The 16,836-nt window shown below is 35.1% G+C and overlaps 1 protein-coding gene across 1 annotated transcript in view; it reads left to right on the top strand.

Moving 5' to 3' along the window:
* Nucleotides 1–16,836, top strand: part of C23H9orf85 (chromosome 23 C9orf85 homolog) — a 53,636-nt gene that overhangs the window by 20,532 nt on the left and 16,268 nt on the right. Inside the window, exon 2 of the mRNA XM_014848826.3 lies at nucleotides 10,044–10,150. Within this exon, the coding sequence (XP_014704312.1) occupies nucleotides 10,044–10,150 (107 nt within the window). The remainder of the gene's footprint in view (nucleotides 1–10,043; nucleotides 10,151–16,836) is intronic.

Genomic DNA, 16,836 nt, shown 5'->3' with positions numbered 1-16,836 from the left:
GTTCCCTTTTCTCTATCGTCCTTACCCTCTAATCCATCTTTTATTTGGGAGACTGCTTGAGTAACACAGTTTGGAAATGAGGACCTGATGTAAGGAAGTGGGGGGATATAAAGTAGAAGACAAAGTTGGGGACGTTGTGGAAAAATTGACCAGAAGGGAAAGTGGGGATCACACATTGACCTTTTACAGCAAAATTTTGAGGAAGGAAAGGCTTACTTTCCATAGAACTGCTCTAACAATAAAGCTATTTATTTCTATTTAAAGAAGTTGTTCTAGGACTATTTGCTAAAAATGTCCTATGGTTTATAATGAAGATGGCTCAAAGATAATTGAAAGCACCTTATCTTAAAATACTAAGTGCCCATGTTTTAATTGTAAGGCAAATTTCCCTTGTCAGCAGGAGATTATTCCTTCTGTGTTCTGCTTGTAATTTGTTTTTAGGATTGCATTGTGGGTCCTTCCATAAAAATATTTTTTTTACCATTCATAACGTGAATTCTACATTTTCTGGATTGTACCTGTTAGAACAAACAAGGGAGTACTAAAAACCTTCATACCAGAGTACTCTTTGTTCCAACTGACTACACTTTTTAAAGATGCGATTGGTTTATCAGTGCAGTGTTTTGGTTGTTAGAATCTTTCAGAAACATTTGCTTGTCAGAATACACAGCACCACCTTATTTTAATTTTTCTTTAACAGTAAATGAGTGAAGTATACTTTGGAAAAAAGTTGCTTCCTTAGTAGGTTTCTTTACTGCCAGAAGAAGATACTGCAACAGCATGTTCCTGCCTGTAGGCAGGTGTGGCTCCATTTAAGTGTCTTTTTGCTTTAAGTTTGTCAGTGAAAATCTGAGTAGTTTGCTTGGCTGCTGAAATAAATCACTGTGTAGTTTGGGTGGTTTGTACATAGACCCTCTCTGTATAATTGCACAGACAATAGCTCTGCCCGCTGATTGAGAGAATAGTCCTCTGTTCAGGATGATCAGAACTCATTTTATATTCAGTCTCTGGATGAAAATGCAATTGTTTATTTTCGCAGATGTCGTTTGTTAAAGATTCCAGTAGTAGCAAAGAAAGTGGGAGAGGGAATCAAATATTATTTCTTGACTAGAAAAAGCTTATGTAAGTATATTGAACAAGAGTAGCATTTTGAGTATCTCTATCATATATTTTCACTTCCCTCGGTTTGGTATTGGTGTTTGAAGGACTTGTGATGAATATAGAGTGTATGGGAGGAAAATGGACTAGACTTTAGGGAAGAAAATTAATTATTTTAGCTAGAGTAGAAATATACCTCACTTTATGTCTTAGGTTCTTTTAATTAAAACTTTATACAGTAAAAATCAAATATTGGTAACATTTCTGTATTTGATGTATGCATATGGATATTTTAGAACTTGGGTAATATTTTGCTTACAGGAGACTCAGGCTGAATTTTTTGTGAAAACTTCTTATAAATGTTGACAGCTAATCTATAATTAGCTATATTGAACAAATGTAATCTCCTAAAAAGAAGTAAGCCTATAGTAACTTTGATTTTATATTTTTCCTTAAATGACAATAAAAGCAATTTTACTACTAGAACTCATTTCAAAAGTATTTCTGAGCTATTTATATGACTAGCTCATTTTGTGAAATAATAAAATACATAAAAATAGTAAGACTCAGTAACTTATCCAAATAAGGTATTTCTGAGAGTAATAGACATTCAGACTATTACTTCTTATCACATTAAAACAGATTTTGTAGGTTTGAAAGTTTTAAGTGACTAGAACTTAATGTTGATATCCTGGATCATATACTAGCAGTGTTCTGTCGATAGTAAATGTGCTATTAAGTTGATTATAGCAGGAATATTTTTAAATTCCTTATTTGAAAAGAAAAATGGCAGTGTCTTAAAGTTTTAAGTGCCAGAATAAAACAAAGCAAATTTTTATAGATAGTGTTAAAAAACATTTGCTTCAATATCCAAATAATGATGTACTTGATTCAAGAAAGGGACAATTATTCTTTACTATGAGTTTTTGCCTCTGATAAAATTCCTGGTATTTTTACTCTTATTGAAATAGAACCAGAAGTTGTTATGTGTAAATATAATGTGATGAGAATTTGCAATTCAAATTTCATTGGAAGTTTCCTGATGTTTATAATGTAACACATTTAAAAACTATATTTTCAGTCAGAAATTGGAAACAACCAAACTGTCAAATGATAGGGAATAGGTTAAGTAAATGATACTATTTCTCTGAGAGAATATAATGCAGCCAATAAAAATATGCGTTAAAAGTATATGTATTAATATGACAAAAATTAATGACAAGTTATAAAACAACAGGTACAGAAAAAATGCAGATTTCTGTAAATATATATCCTTGAAATGGTGGCGAATATAATCTCTGAGTGATGAAACTTGTCTTTTTATCTGTATGTTTATAAAATTTCTATAATGTGAATATTTAGACGTAAATGCTCATATTGTCTTAAATCTATAAAATTGATCAGTAGTTTTTCATCTACAAAAGCAGCAAATTCTTGGGGCCGGCCCTGTGGCCAAGTGGTTGAGTTTGCGTGCTCCACTTCGGCGGCCCGGGGTTTCGCTAGTTCGAATCCCAGGCACAGACATGGCACCGCTCATCAAGCCATACTGAGGCGGCATCCCACATGCCACAACTAGAAGGACCACAACTAAAAATACACAACTATGTACCTGGGGGCTTTGGGACAAAAAGTTGAAAAAAAAATCTTTAAAAAAAAAGTAGCAAATTCTTTTCATAGTAAAATCATACAATATAGTGTACCATTGTTAATACACAGTGAAAAAAAATATTAAAGGGAAAGAACTAGTTGCAAAACTAAGCAGTAGGGAGATCAACAAAGTTTACAGACCACTGGACAGAATACAAAGGAGATTTCTATGTGAAGTTTGAATCCTGTGCTCTCCCCTGCCCCGTTCATACTTATCTACTTATAAAATTGATTCTAAAAGTGTTCTGTAAGTATGATCAAACCGAAAGCTAGCTATAAGAAACTGAGCTCCATCTAGTTAGGATAGTTTTTTTTCTGAATTAGTGATAAAAAGCACTTTTAAACAAGTAAATGTGCTTTTAAATATTTAAAAATACAGTTTGAGCTTTATAAGATTTTTAATACTCTAGTGTTCTTCTAAGACATATAAAATCTTTACTCCTATTTTAAGTCCCTTGCACATGAATTCTCTAGCAACTGAGCTAGACACCAAAACCAGACAAAGACATTATAATAAAAAAACCCAAACAACTACGGACTAATATCTTTCATTGAACACAGATGCAAAAGTCCTGAACAAAATATTAGCATAATGTGTTCACCAGCAAATAAAAAGGACAATACATCACAAACAAAGTTTATCCCAGGAATGCAATGTTCATGGAATGGAAGATTCAATATTGTTAAGATGTCTATTCTCCCCCAAATTGATTTATAGTTTCAATGTAATCCTAATCAGAATCATAGCAAGCTTTTTTGTTGGAATCAACAAGCTGATTCCACAATGTATATGGAAAAGCAAAGGAATTAAAATAGCTGAAACAATTTTGAAAAGAACAAAGTTGGAGGATGCACAGTATTGATTTCAAGACTTAGATAAAGCGGGAGTAATCAAGACAGGGTAGGACTGGTGAAAGAGTAGACACAGGTTAATGTGATAGAATATTGAGTCCAGAAAATGGACCTTCACATACTTAAATTTTTTTTCTTCTTCTTCTTCCTCTCCCCAAAGCCCCCAAGTACACAGCTGTATATTCTAGGTGTAGGTTCTTCTAGTTGAGCTATGTGGGATGCCACCTCAACGTGGCTTGACAAGTGGTACCATATCTACACCCAGGATCTGAACTGGTGAAACTGTGGGCCGCCGAAGCGGAGCATGCGATGTCAACCTCTCAGCCATGAGGCCAGCCCCATCACAGACTTAATTTTTAACAAAGATACAAAAGCACTTCAGTGGTGCTGGAACTTGAACATCCATATATAATAAAAAAGAACCTTGGGGCTGGCCCTGTGGCCTAGTGGTTAAGTTCGGTGCACTCTGCTTTGGCAGCCCAGGTTTGATTCCCAGGCACAGACCTATACCATTTGTTGGTGGCCATGCTGTGGCAATGACCCCCATACAAAATATAGGAAGATTGGCAACAGGTGTTACATCAGGGTGAATCTTCCTCAGCAAAAAAAAAAAAAAGAACCTCTACCCATATTTTGTACCATGTACAAAAATTATCTCAAAATGGATCATAGACTAAATATAAAACCTAAAATTACTGAACTTCCAGAAAACATAAGTGAAAATCTTTATGATTCTTCAAAGACTTCTTAGATTTGATACAAAAAGCGTGATCTATAAAAAAAAAATTGACAAATTGTTCTTCATTGAAGTTAAAAAGGTATTCTCTTACAAAAACACTGTTAAGATAATGAAAATAAAAGCACAGATTAGGAGAATATATTTGTAAGGCATGTGTCGATAAAGACCTGGTAGCCAGAATATATACAGAACTCGCACATCTCAATAATAAGAACACAAACAACCCAATAAAAAAGTAAGCAAAAGATTTGAGCAGACACTTCACCGAAGAAAATATACAGTGGCAAGTAAACACATGTTCAACATTATTAGTTATTAGGGAGATGCATATTAAAACCATAATGAGATAACACTACACCCCTATTCAAATGGCTAAAATAAAAACATATTTACAATTTTAAGCATTAGGAGGGCTGGGGGAAAACTGGATCTTCATACATGGCTTGTGGGAACACAAAATGGTACAACCACTTTGAAAAACTGTTAGATTCTTATTAAATTAAGCACAAAATTAGCATACAACCCAACAATACCATTCTTAGATACTAAATCAAGAGAAATAAAAACCTGTCCACACAAAAACTTGTATGCAAATATTGATTAGCACTTGAAACTAGAAACAACTCAGAATGTCCTTCAAATGGTGAATGAATAAACACTATAGTACATCCAGGCAATGGAATACCATTCACCAATAAAGGAATGAGCTCCTCAAATTGCTGTATACTTTGTCATTCCATTTATGTGACGTTCTGGAAAAGGCAAAACTATAGCAGCACATTAAAAAATCAATGTTGACAGAGGGATGGTTGAGGAGATTGACAACAAAGGAGCAAAGGGAACTTTTTGTAGTGATAAAAATGTTTTATATTTTGCTTGTCATTTTCATAGAATTATACACCTAAAATGGTTGAATATTACCATATGTATATTATACCTCAAAACTGTCTTTAGCTGGCAACTTTTTATTAAAATTTGAGTAATGTAGAAAGAATGATAGAGTTAGCATTTAAAATGATTGATTCAGACAAAGGATCTTGAATGGATGCTAAAATCATGAAGTGAAATGTTGTTATGGTATAATAGTATATTGACATGATCCCCATAAATTATTGCTAATCATTATAATTTGACGAGATCTGGGTAGTCACCACCTTAACCAAGTGATCAGTCAAATTTTGCATTGCCAACCAGGGGAGAACTAGTGTACATTATGTGGACTAGTGTACATTATGTGCCCAGGGGACATTATTAACTAGTGGACGTATGAGCTAGTGGATATTATGTGCCTCCTGACTTGGAGTAATATGAAGTATGCAGCAACAGCACATATGAACTATTCTTATCCAAAAATATTAAACCTGGATCTAATCAAGGCTTTAAACCTAAATGCCACTTTACAGGAAATATAGGAGATAAAGCAATGGGTTAAATTACACCATGAGAAAACAGTCAGACAAATATAGCATGTGGGATATTCTCTAAGACAACTTACCTGGTATTGTCAAGAACATCAGTTTAATAGAGGATAAAATACGGAGACCCTTCTAGATGAAAAGAGAGATAACAAACAGTACTTGAATACTGATTTGATCCTGATTTGGGGGGAACAGCTCTAAAAAACATTTTGGGAGCAGCTGAGGAAATTTCAATATAGACTGACAACATTCAGTGACATTAGGGAGTTATTTTTCATTTTTCTGAGGTGTGGTAAAGATATTGTGGAGGAGCAGGAGAAAGTATTTCTAGGATATAGATGATTAGAGGTGAAGTGTCTTGATGTCTGCAACTTAATTTTAAGTGTCCACACACATAAGCAAATAGGTAAAATGTTAACAGTTGTCTCTAGATAGTATGTCTATGGCTAATCGTTAGTATTATTGTTTTAACTTTTTTCTACATGTTTGAAATTTTTTATAATAGAGGTGAATGTTTTTAGAACTTTGTTGAGAGAAATAGTATTTATTGAAGATGGTCTTATGATATACAGTGCATTCTTATAGATCCTATGAATATCAGGCATCTGTACCTACATTGCACCCGAGAAAAACCTTTTTACCATACTGTGTTTTGGCATTATTTAACTCTGGCCTACTTTGAGAACCGGTATCAAAAACAGCTCTGTGAAATGCTTTGTGTTGTAAGGATATTTTGAGAGCATTGCTTACTGTATCTATAGTGTCCTTTCTGGGAAAGATGAAACTGTGGGTTTCAAGAACAAGAATAGTTGTGCTGCTTCTGAGAAACTGGATTTTTGGCATATTACAGACATTGAGTCAGGGAGGGGAGCAGGGCTTATGTTTTGCTGGCTGCTGGAAAGCTCAGATCTCACTTGTGGCCCAGCTCTAGCAGGTGACGTCCCAGCTTGCTCCTGACTGCTGCGTAATTTTTCCTGCCTACTCGCATTTTTCCCTCAAGCTGATTCCTTCATCTATTTTTCGGTTGTATTTATTTTGTAAGATACCTTATGCCAACAATGTTCTAGTCATATTAAAAGTATTTAAAATAATACAGTTTATGATTTGAAAGTCACAACCTAAAAAACAGATTTTCACATTATTATTATTAGTCTTGCAAGTATTTGCTCCCAAATCCAGAGATCCTTTATCCTCTAACCAAATTAGAATAAGGGAATGTTACAAGAAAATTAAAACATAAATACTTTTAAATATAATTAAATAAGATATAAAAATCCTATTTTCTGGAGTAACATTGTAACTATATGAGTGTCAAATACCTTACTGGAGGGAGGGCTAATGTAGAGGAAAGAACAAGCAAATGGAACGTGGAAATGGATTTTCAGCAGTGGTTAGAAGTGGCATTTTCCTTGAGAATTTCGTTTTTTAATTTTTTTTTCAGTAGATAAAGGGAAGTAAAATATGCCATTATTTCACCTGTAGCATTTCTGACAGAATTATGATATTAAAAAAAATCCTAATGAAAGATTATATTAGTTGCTCTTGAATGATATTCAAATTCCTTTTCCCCCACAGTAGTATCTTCCTTCTGTTAAATGATACTTTACCTTTTATAAAATAGTTTTCAGCATCAGCATGTAGATACAGATGTTATATTTACAGTTTGCTCTTCCTACCTTCTTGGGAGTTGAAGTCCTCACTCAATTTCTTTTTTGGGATTGCTGTATTATATTACCAAAGATGCATTGTCTGATAACAGAATGTTTAAAGCAGGGATAACCACATTTACTATAAAATAGTTGTGTGAATTAATGATGTCTAAGACGTTTTTAAGACTTTATGTATAAAGTAGGAGTGTCTTGATACAACTTAAATTTATTCTGATTTAAAAAAAAATATTCACTTGATAAAAAAGGTTTTCCTCTTTAGCTAAGGATCCTAAGTTCAGTGGAATCTTCCCTTGAAGATTTTTTTTTCCTTTAAAGATCTGGAAAGTAGCTTGTTAAACTAAATGATCTTTAAAGACTTTTGTACTTATGAAATTGTTTTGATCTTATATTTGGAAGTGCTTAAATCTTAACCTTAATAACCTACGATCTTCTACCATGAGGGACATGCTAAAATTAATTAACATTAATTAACATTAATTAATTAGTTGTAACATAGGTGTGAATAAGGCAAGATTGCCATCTCCTTAGCGCCAGGTGGAATGAGTCCTAGGACTAGGGTTTAGCTTTCATTGCTCACATCTCTGGAATTCACTTTGCTAGTTTGTCAAAATACAGTAAAACAAGATACACAATTTTCTTTCTTTCTGCAACTATTTTTAAGTGAAAGTACTATTCATTCTCCTTCTTACTCTCATTCATTTCCTAACACATGAAAATCAAGTTGAATTTTGCAGTAGTGCCTGTTAGTCATGTGAATTCTGTACAACATCTCCATTTATACTGCTTCACACATCACTCACAGGACAAGTTCCCACAAAGACCTGTTTTGTTCTACTGTCGATCCACCCTAAAGAAACCAGTTTCCAAACTATGTGCAGCTTTGTTAATCAAGATGAACTGGTCAGAAATTAGATACAGAAGCAAACAAGAAACCAAATAATGCTTCCTCGTTAACAAGCAGAGCGTGTTATATATAATAAAATTGCAGATAATGAAATGTTCTGCATTCTAAGAATATTCTAATTAGAAAGTTTATATCACATTCATATTATAATCATAGTTAAAGTCATTTGCTTGTTCTCGTTGTTAGAGTTAGGAAAATATAAGTAATGCTTTTACTAAGATATGCTAGGTAACAGAGAGCAGTGAGAACAAATGATGAAATGTGAGCTTTAGTTCTGGGTATTTCTTACAAGCCCTATACGCGATAACTAAGTACCAAGGTTGATAAGAAGAGGAATTTGGCACAGAGTATCAGGCACAGATTTCCTTTTTTCTGGCAACAGTTAGCAGGCCACAGGAAGGCGGGAATGTAGTGGCACACAGGATTTATTTTCCCAGGGACTCTCCATCTAGATCAGGAAGAAAGGAATACCCACACACAATTCATAAGTAACAGAATATGTTTTCCACCACAGAGTTAAATTCAAACGTAATGTATTCACAGCTTAATTTATGGTTTTTGAAAATACCCTTGAAATATTTTCTCTCTAAATAAATGTTTTGTCAAATTATTTTACCTTCTTGTTTAGAACTTTAAAGAATGTCAAGCACTCTTCAAAAGTTTTGTTTTCTTTCAGATGATCTCTAAATATTGAGCTTTTAACTCAATATCAAATAACCTTCAAAGAATCTGCATCTTTCGTGATGCTTTTCTTTTGCCTCTTGAGAAATTAAAAAAGGAAACAAAGAAAGCAAAGAAAGTTCAAAATGTCCTCTACCCTTTGTTCCAACAGTAGGCAAAGACCAGGCTTCCACAGCCAGAGTTAGAGAGTTCCCAGAGTACCCAGTGGAAACATATCATCGAGGTTCTGAATCAAATGAATATGTTATAAAATAGAAAACTATTGTGGAGAACACATGACATGTTTAACAATTTCCCATCCTCCTTATTCTCCAATACATTTTGAGAAGAAAATTATAATAAAAATGTGGGGTTTTTTTCTTTTATAAGGCCTTTCCACCACAGATATTCACATGCACATATTTATTTTCTATTTTGAAGAAACCAGATTAGTAGGGTAACTTTTCTAAAACATTGTTTTATTTTTACATAAGAATACAAAGGATTAAACTGAGTAATTAAATGCCTTCTTGCTTCCACCTGCTTCTCCCTGGCACTCCTTTCTCAAATTTCATAGTCTCTGCTCTCCCCTACAGAATGGCAGTTCAGGACGATCTCATTTCTCATTTCTCAGTGGTAAGATTTGAATGTTGAAACAGTAGTCTTAAAATGTGGATTTGGTTTTGTAAATGAATTTAGTTTTTATTGATATATAGCTTACATACAGTAAAATGCTCATATCTTAACTGTACAGTGTGAGTTTTAGCCTAGGTACATACATGTCAGCGTCAATGAGAAGGGCTTTCTCAAAATGCTGCCAGGAGGTTAAACAGTTTCCTAAATAATTCTGAGCTACACCCAGTAAAGAATCTTTGCCTTTGTAAAGAACCAAATTGAGTGATATACATAAAAATACATAGTATATCATAAAATGTTACACAGGTTAAAGTTAGGTTACTCTTTTTAAAACACATTTCTCATGTACCTTTTTCATGGGGTTTGCAGTGCTGGCTCACAGGTGAAATTCTCAATTTGTTTTTCTGTTTGTCTTTAAGAAAATTAATGCAAAACTTCATGATGGAGTATGTCAACGGTGCAAAGAAGTTCTAGAATGGCGTGTGAAATACAGCAAATACAAACCATTGTCAAAGCCTAAAAAATGGTGAGTTAAGTTTCTTAATTACCTTACCAGTAATATCTGTATCATAGTTTATTATTTCATTCTTGATTTTCAAAATTGTATCTGAATAAATATTAAAGTAAATAGAGAAAAAATTCCATTTTTCTATGTAGAATTTCATCTTACATGCTGAATCCTTGCTTGTGAAGGCAAATCTATGGAAAAAGTAGACTCATCATTCTCTGCCCCATTTTTCCATAAATAAATAATAGACCATTTTTATAGAATCTTAAAAAGTAAGTTAGGGCAGAGAGGAGAAAGTTTGTTTTGCAAAATTCAGATGAGATTATGTTTACTATGGATCATCTTTACCAAAGAGATCATAAGAGGATCTGACCTTTTAAATCAACCCATGAAGATTACTGAAATGGCTTAGATTGAGGATCATAAATAAATTACTAGATGGATAACTTATAATTTTACTGCTTCGAAGATTTGGGTCTACATGAAAAGATACTGGACTTTGTTTCTCATCCGTCTGTCCTCACCCTTCTTCTGTGATTCTGGGATTCTGTTTTATTAGCCTTATGTACATCCTGATGTTGCTCTCTTGCATCCTTTGGCTTAGCTAAGTAAGGACCATATTGGAGGGTAATTGCTGCCTCAAAGAGAAGGGTGATAATTTTAAATATAAATATTAGCATTAATATATGCAATAGTATTTTTACCTTACGAGTTTTAATTTGGTAGTCTATAGAGTAGCTATTTAGAATGGATTTGTTCATTGTTACTTTATTTCCCTTTTATTCAGTAGAGGCAGCTTCCTTAAATAGATTCCCTCTTCCTTTATGGAAGCAAATTTTACTTAAAGTTTGGAAGGTCAGTCTAAATAATAAATATGATATAACCTTTGCTGTTTATTTTTTTTGAAAAATTATGTCAGCCTTTTTGTGAATCTATAGCTCAAGCTGTAGGATAATTTATCTTCTTGAGAATATTTAACAATTTTGAATGTTTTAGTTTGGGTGACTTATTTTGCTTAGGATCTTTCTTTCTAATACTGAAAGGTAAAAGCCTCAAGGAAGGATAGACTAACTTCAGCTGTTTAGATTGTTTTCCTGTATAACTCTTTCAGAGCAGAATTCTTAGTATTTATTATACGTATAGTTAGTCTTTTTAAATAAACTTGTTTTTCTCTCCTATTTTTCAGTCTTTTCTTCATGTTCTCTAGCATTTCCTCCCAAAAGAAAACACTTTTAAACAAATCTGATGAGTTTTATGCTCACTGGCCTAAATTACCAGAAGGGAAATTTGGCAACTATTTGTACTATCCAATGCTAGATTTCCACGAATGAATTAGCTGTGTTGTCTGCCAGAGAAATTAGATGCTGGTTGTGTTATAAGTCATGCAGTTTTAGTTAGTAGGCTTAATATAAGATTTATAGCTTTCTGAAAATTTTCAAAAAGTCTTTCTATAAAGGTATTTTGAGATTTTATCACCAATCTCCATTTTTCTCTTGGTAGCATTATTTCCTAAAAGAATTTGAAGTATAGGGAATAAATATTTATTATTTAGCCATAGAGTTTTAATAGATAGTGTTATAACAAAGAAAATCATTTAAAAACATTCCTGCCTTAATCCATTATTTGCATTTTAATCTATCTTTAATATGTTCTGCCTCCTGTATGTTTAACTTCATTATGAATGTGCCACTGTGTAAGAGATCATACCAATTATTATAAATTTTCTAGATGCTAGGATTTGCTGTAGAATTTCTGAAATTGTTTATTTTAAACAGCTCTTGGATTTTCCCTCTTTTTGCATATTACTTATGGTCTTAATATTTGTGTGGCTCCAGAAGAATCTGCGTACTTTAAATCCTAGAAGAACAAATATTTTCTTCAGAAGGAAACAAAGACTCCTTTAAAAACAAAAGAAAAAGGAAACAGTATTAGTAGCAAATCTTATATTTACTTCTGGAAAACTTATAACACAACGACCTTTAACAATGGTTGGATGTGGACACATGGACCTAAAAGTCAGCAAATCTATCCTGTCTTGGAGTCATTGAAGTCCTCGGAGTCAGGGAAGCTCATGGTGATCTTGACACTACCCAGGCAGTACAATGACCCAGAATCCTTCAAGAGACCTCAGTTGGGTCAAGGAGATGAGGGCTAAAGTGACCTCAAGAGCTGCTGTTCCACATTACCCTGAGGCAGATGAGGTTAGCCTCAGAATAGCTCATGAAGAATGCAAAATAAAGGAAGTTTAATATTGTACAAACACCAAAATACAAATAAGACATTAAAGCCTAAAGTAATGCAAAACTAATGGATAGCTCATGAGAGACGAAGAAACACTAGTCAAAACAAGGTCTGAACATGTTATTTAGGAGGTCACCTGCCTGGCATAGAACATCATGAACTTCAGATTACCCTGAACACATGGCACACACGGCATTTTGGAAAGCCTAGCTTTCAAACTCCAATCCAGGATTGAGAATGTTGTAGAAAGTATAACTCACCTATATCCACCTTGGTTTCTCTGCATATTAAGACTTGACTAACATTGTAAGGGATATAAATTCACTGATGAAAGATGCTCATGGTAGCATAATTTGCTTTGAAATTTTAAATGTTTTGTTCAAGCTAATTGTTTATAAATTAAATTTGTCCTTGTTAGGATTTGTATAAGAAGTTGACTTTGACACTAGATGTGTTTTTTGTGTAAAGATTCATTTTTTGACACCCTGAATATTGCCATTGGCTAAAACGTTGAATATTGTTTCACTTCTCTAGCTATCTCTTGCCACAAATTATGTAACTGTAGGGGAGGAAGACAAATCCTCTACCCTCTAGGTCCTTCTGGCTGGTCTATGAATTAAATTGACATGAGAACAGAATAACAGGAGAAAATCAAACAAAACTTTATAACATGTATACATGGGAGAAAACCAGGAAAACTGGGTGACTCAGGACGGCCCAAGCTGCCACCTTAAATATCGTCTTCAGCTAAAAGCAAAGGAGGATGTTGCGGGTAGTGGTTTGGGGTGTCAAAGGGGAGGGAGGCAATTCACATGGAAATGGAAAAGCAAATGTTTGGTAGATAGAACCTTGGTAAGAAGGGCTTAGCAAAGATGCTCCCAGTCTACAGATACCCAGAGTTCTCTATGGTGATGGCCTGTCTTGGGGACAGAGCTTTTATCTTAAATTTCTTTTAGGCAGGTGGGGGAAGGTCAAAGTTTCTCTCAGAGTTTTTTGTCCTTAAAAATAATCAAGCCAAAGAGACAGATGTTGGGGTGGCCAGTTCTGATCCCCAACATAACCAAATGATGTACATAAGGAAAAGTTCAACAGAACATCAAATATAGGAGGAGAAGGAGGCTGCTTATAGGTGGCATTTCTTTTGGAATGAAGTAATATTCTGAATATTGGGAAAATTAAAGCCTTTTCTCCCATTTGTTTTGCTTGTAAATCACCAAAACCCACACGCAATTAGCAAATTTCCATTGTCCATGGGATGTGATACCAAACATTAGGTACAAGAAAAAGAGTTTGACATCTAAACTCTTCAAACTTATCCATTTTACCATGGGGAGCCAAAATCGTACTGTTTATACTTGGCAGAAAATATTTCAGTTTCTTTTTCTTTTTTCAGTGAGATGACATGCTGCAGGATTTTTATAAGCATGTTCTTTATGACAGTTTCTCCCAGATACTGAAAACAACCCAGACCATCCCCAGAGACTTTTTAGAAAAGAATAGATGTCCTAACTTGAGTTGGAAAACAGAAGAGTTGAAAAACTGTTGATTTGCTAGAAGGCGCTGGGATGATGGCTATGAGAGGGAGGGGGATAAGACACATGTCACCTGCTTATTTTTTTTTTTTTAAATACGTGTATTTGGACAAATAAATTTTGTGTTCAGGTCTGAAGCCTAAGCTGGTACCTAGAAACTTCTTATGCTGTGTGTTTCAAGTAACAAAGCAAACTTTTTCTCCCATTAATTTAGAAGTGTGGTAAGCAAATACCCATGTTTGTGTTAGAATCTCTAGCCTGCTTCTCTTCTCTTCCTACCCATAAAAAAAAAAATCACCAATAATACAGTGTTAGCTCATGTTTAATATTGCCATAGTAGTAGAAGAGAAAGGAGAACCTGTTATGAAACAGCAACAGAACACAGATTGGGGTCTTAGCTTAGAACTGGACCTGTAAGTCCTCTGTATGAGCACTTCTTCACTGGGAGGGGAGGATTTTAGCACCCGCCCACCCCAACCCCCCCCAACCCCCCCCCCCCCCCCCCCCGCTGCCGCCAGGGAACACTTGACAATGTTTGGAGACATTTGATTGTGATAACTAGAGGATCCGGGAGGGATGCTACTGGCGTATAGTGGGTCGAGGCCAGCGATGCTGCTACAATGCCAGGACAACCCCCACAACAAAGACATATCCAGCTCCACATGTCAATAATGTCTTGGTTGAGAAACCCTGCTGTGTGCAAAACTGATGGATACTCACAGGGTCAAGCCACTGAAACTACATATGTATCTTAGTTCAGTGGTTTTCAAACTTTTCAGCTGCAGAATTCTCAAGTGAAACAAAAGCTTACCCAGGAGTCCATTGAGTATGGCAGGTCAAAACAGAACTGCCTGGAATGGGGAGAAGGGAACCCGGCCCTTAAACGCTGCAAGAAAAGTGTTGATTGAAAGTAGATTTCATCCTAAATATATTTCAAGTGAAGAGGGGAATAGCTCATATAACATGCCTTGGAACCAGCATTGCCCTAGGGATGTCTGGCTTAACAGTTTTGTGACATTTGGGTGCTTTATGCCTAAAACACTGTTTGCTTCCATTAAACAAAGTCACTGCCCCTGGTCCTCTCATCCAGGTAGTTAGCACTTCCTAATTGATAATTTTAAAATTTATTTCCTCTTAATTTTTATTCCCACTGACTTCTCCAGTGCAGGCCTGATCTCTTCATACTTCATTACATTAAATAAATGTTTTCCTCTCTCTTTCCTCTACTCAAATACCTCTGTTGGTCCAGAGTTTGAATAAACTAGTGTTTTAAAAATGGCTTATTCACATAAATGTTTCAATAGCTCCAGTGGGTAAGAGTTGAGTCTCCAGCAGCAGGACACTCTGTGGAGCTTTGTTCCCAGAGAAGTTCTGCTTTTATATGTCTACTATGGTATGTCGGGATGTGGGGGTTGGGGTGGTCCTCTAAACTGTGGGAGAAAACAAAAAGTAGTACTTATTTGGGTGAAAATGAGATCAAAAGGGATGAGATGTTGCTAAACTGGTCAGGCCACCCTATGGCTTGCCTCTCTAAACATATGCTTGCGCCCTCTTTACCACAAAGCTTTTTTCTAACCAAATTAGCCAAACCAGGACCTTCAAGATAATCTTTTATAATCCAAACCCGTTCTTCTCTGAGTTATCTGTATATTTATTTTTGTGGTGGTGGTAAAAACATAAAATTTTTCGTCTTAACCATTTTTAAGTGTATGGTTCAGTAGTGTTAAGTATATTCAAATTGTTGTGCAACAGATCTCCAGAACCTTTTTATCTTGTAAGTGTGAAACTCTACACCCATTAAACCCCTCTTTCCCTCTCTGCTGAGGCCTTGGTAACCACTGTCCTACTTTCTGTTGCTATGAATTTGACTATTTTAAATACCTCATGTAAATGGAATCATACAGTATTTGTCTTTTTTTTTTACTGGCTTATTTCACTTAGCATAATGTCCTTAAGGCTCATCCATGTTGTAGCTTGTGACAGAAATTCCTTCCTTTTTAAGGCTGAATAATATTCCATTATGTATATATACCAAATTTTGTTTATGCACTCATCTGTTGATGGACATTTAGGTTGCTTCCACCTCTTGGCTATTGTGAGTACTGCTATGAACATTGTTGTTAAAATATCTCTTTGAGATTCTGCTTTCAATTCTTTTGCGTTTATACCCAGGAGTGGGTTTCCTGGATCATATTGTAGTTCTATTTGTAATTTTTTGACGAACCTCCATACTGTTTTCCATAGTGAATGCACCATTTTACCATCACACCAACAGAGCACAAGGGTTCCAATTTCTCCATATCCTTGTCAACATTTGCTAACCACTTTATTATTATTTTGGGGGAGGAGGAAGATTGGCCCTGAGCTAAGGTCTGTTGCCAATCTCCTTCTTTTTTCTTGAGGAAGATTGTCGCTGAGCTAACATCTGTGGCAGTCTTCCTCTATTTTGTATGTGGGATGCCACCAAGGCATTGCTTGATGAGCAATGTGTAGATCCACGCCTGGGATCGCACCTACGAACCCTGGGCTGCCAAAGCAGAGCATGCAAACTTAACCACTACACCACCAGGCCGGCCCCTAATCTCTTTATGTTTGAAGGGAAGAAGTACTATACTCTTAAAATTCTGCTTAATAAAGAGTACCACTGGTCTCGTTTTTCAAAGAAAGCAAATTAATGCAGAGAGACCACCAGATATATCCACCAGCTCCTGGTTAAATTCACGGCAGTACCTTGCACTCATTTCTCGGCACTGGATTATTGTATTTGTCCATCAATTAGCATTCATTACTTGTATTTTTTCAGTGAGCGAACACTATAACGTGAATCTCCTTGAACCAGTTGTAATCACATTTTAGCTTGATAGATTCCATCTATAACTATCCAAGCTGTCTTGCTTTCAGTGCTTAGGAACTGAGCATACCACTCACCTC

Source organism: Equus asinus, chromosome 23 (genome assembly GCF_041296235.1).
Source record: "Equus asinus isolate D_3611 breed Donkey chromosome 23, EquAss-T2T_v2, whole genome shotgun sequence".
Taxonomy (NCBI): domain Eukaryota; kingdom Metazoa; phylum Chordata; class Mammalia; order Perissodactyla; family Equidae; genus Equus; species Equus asinus.
Note: the sequence above shows the minus strand (reverse complement) of the source record. Positions and strands in the feature narration are given on the sequence as shown.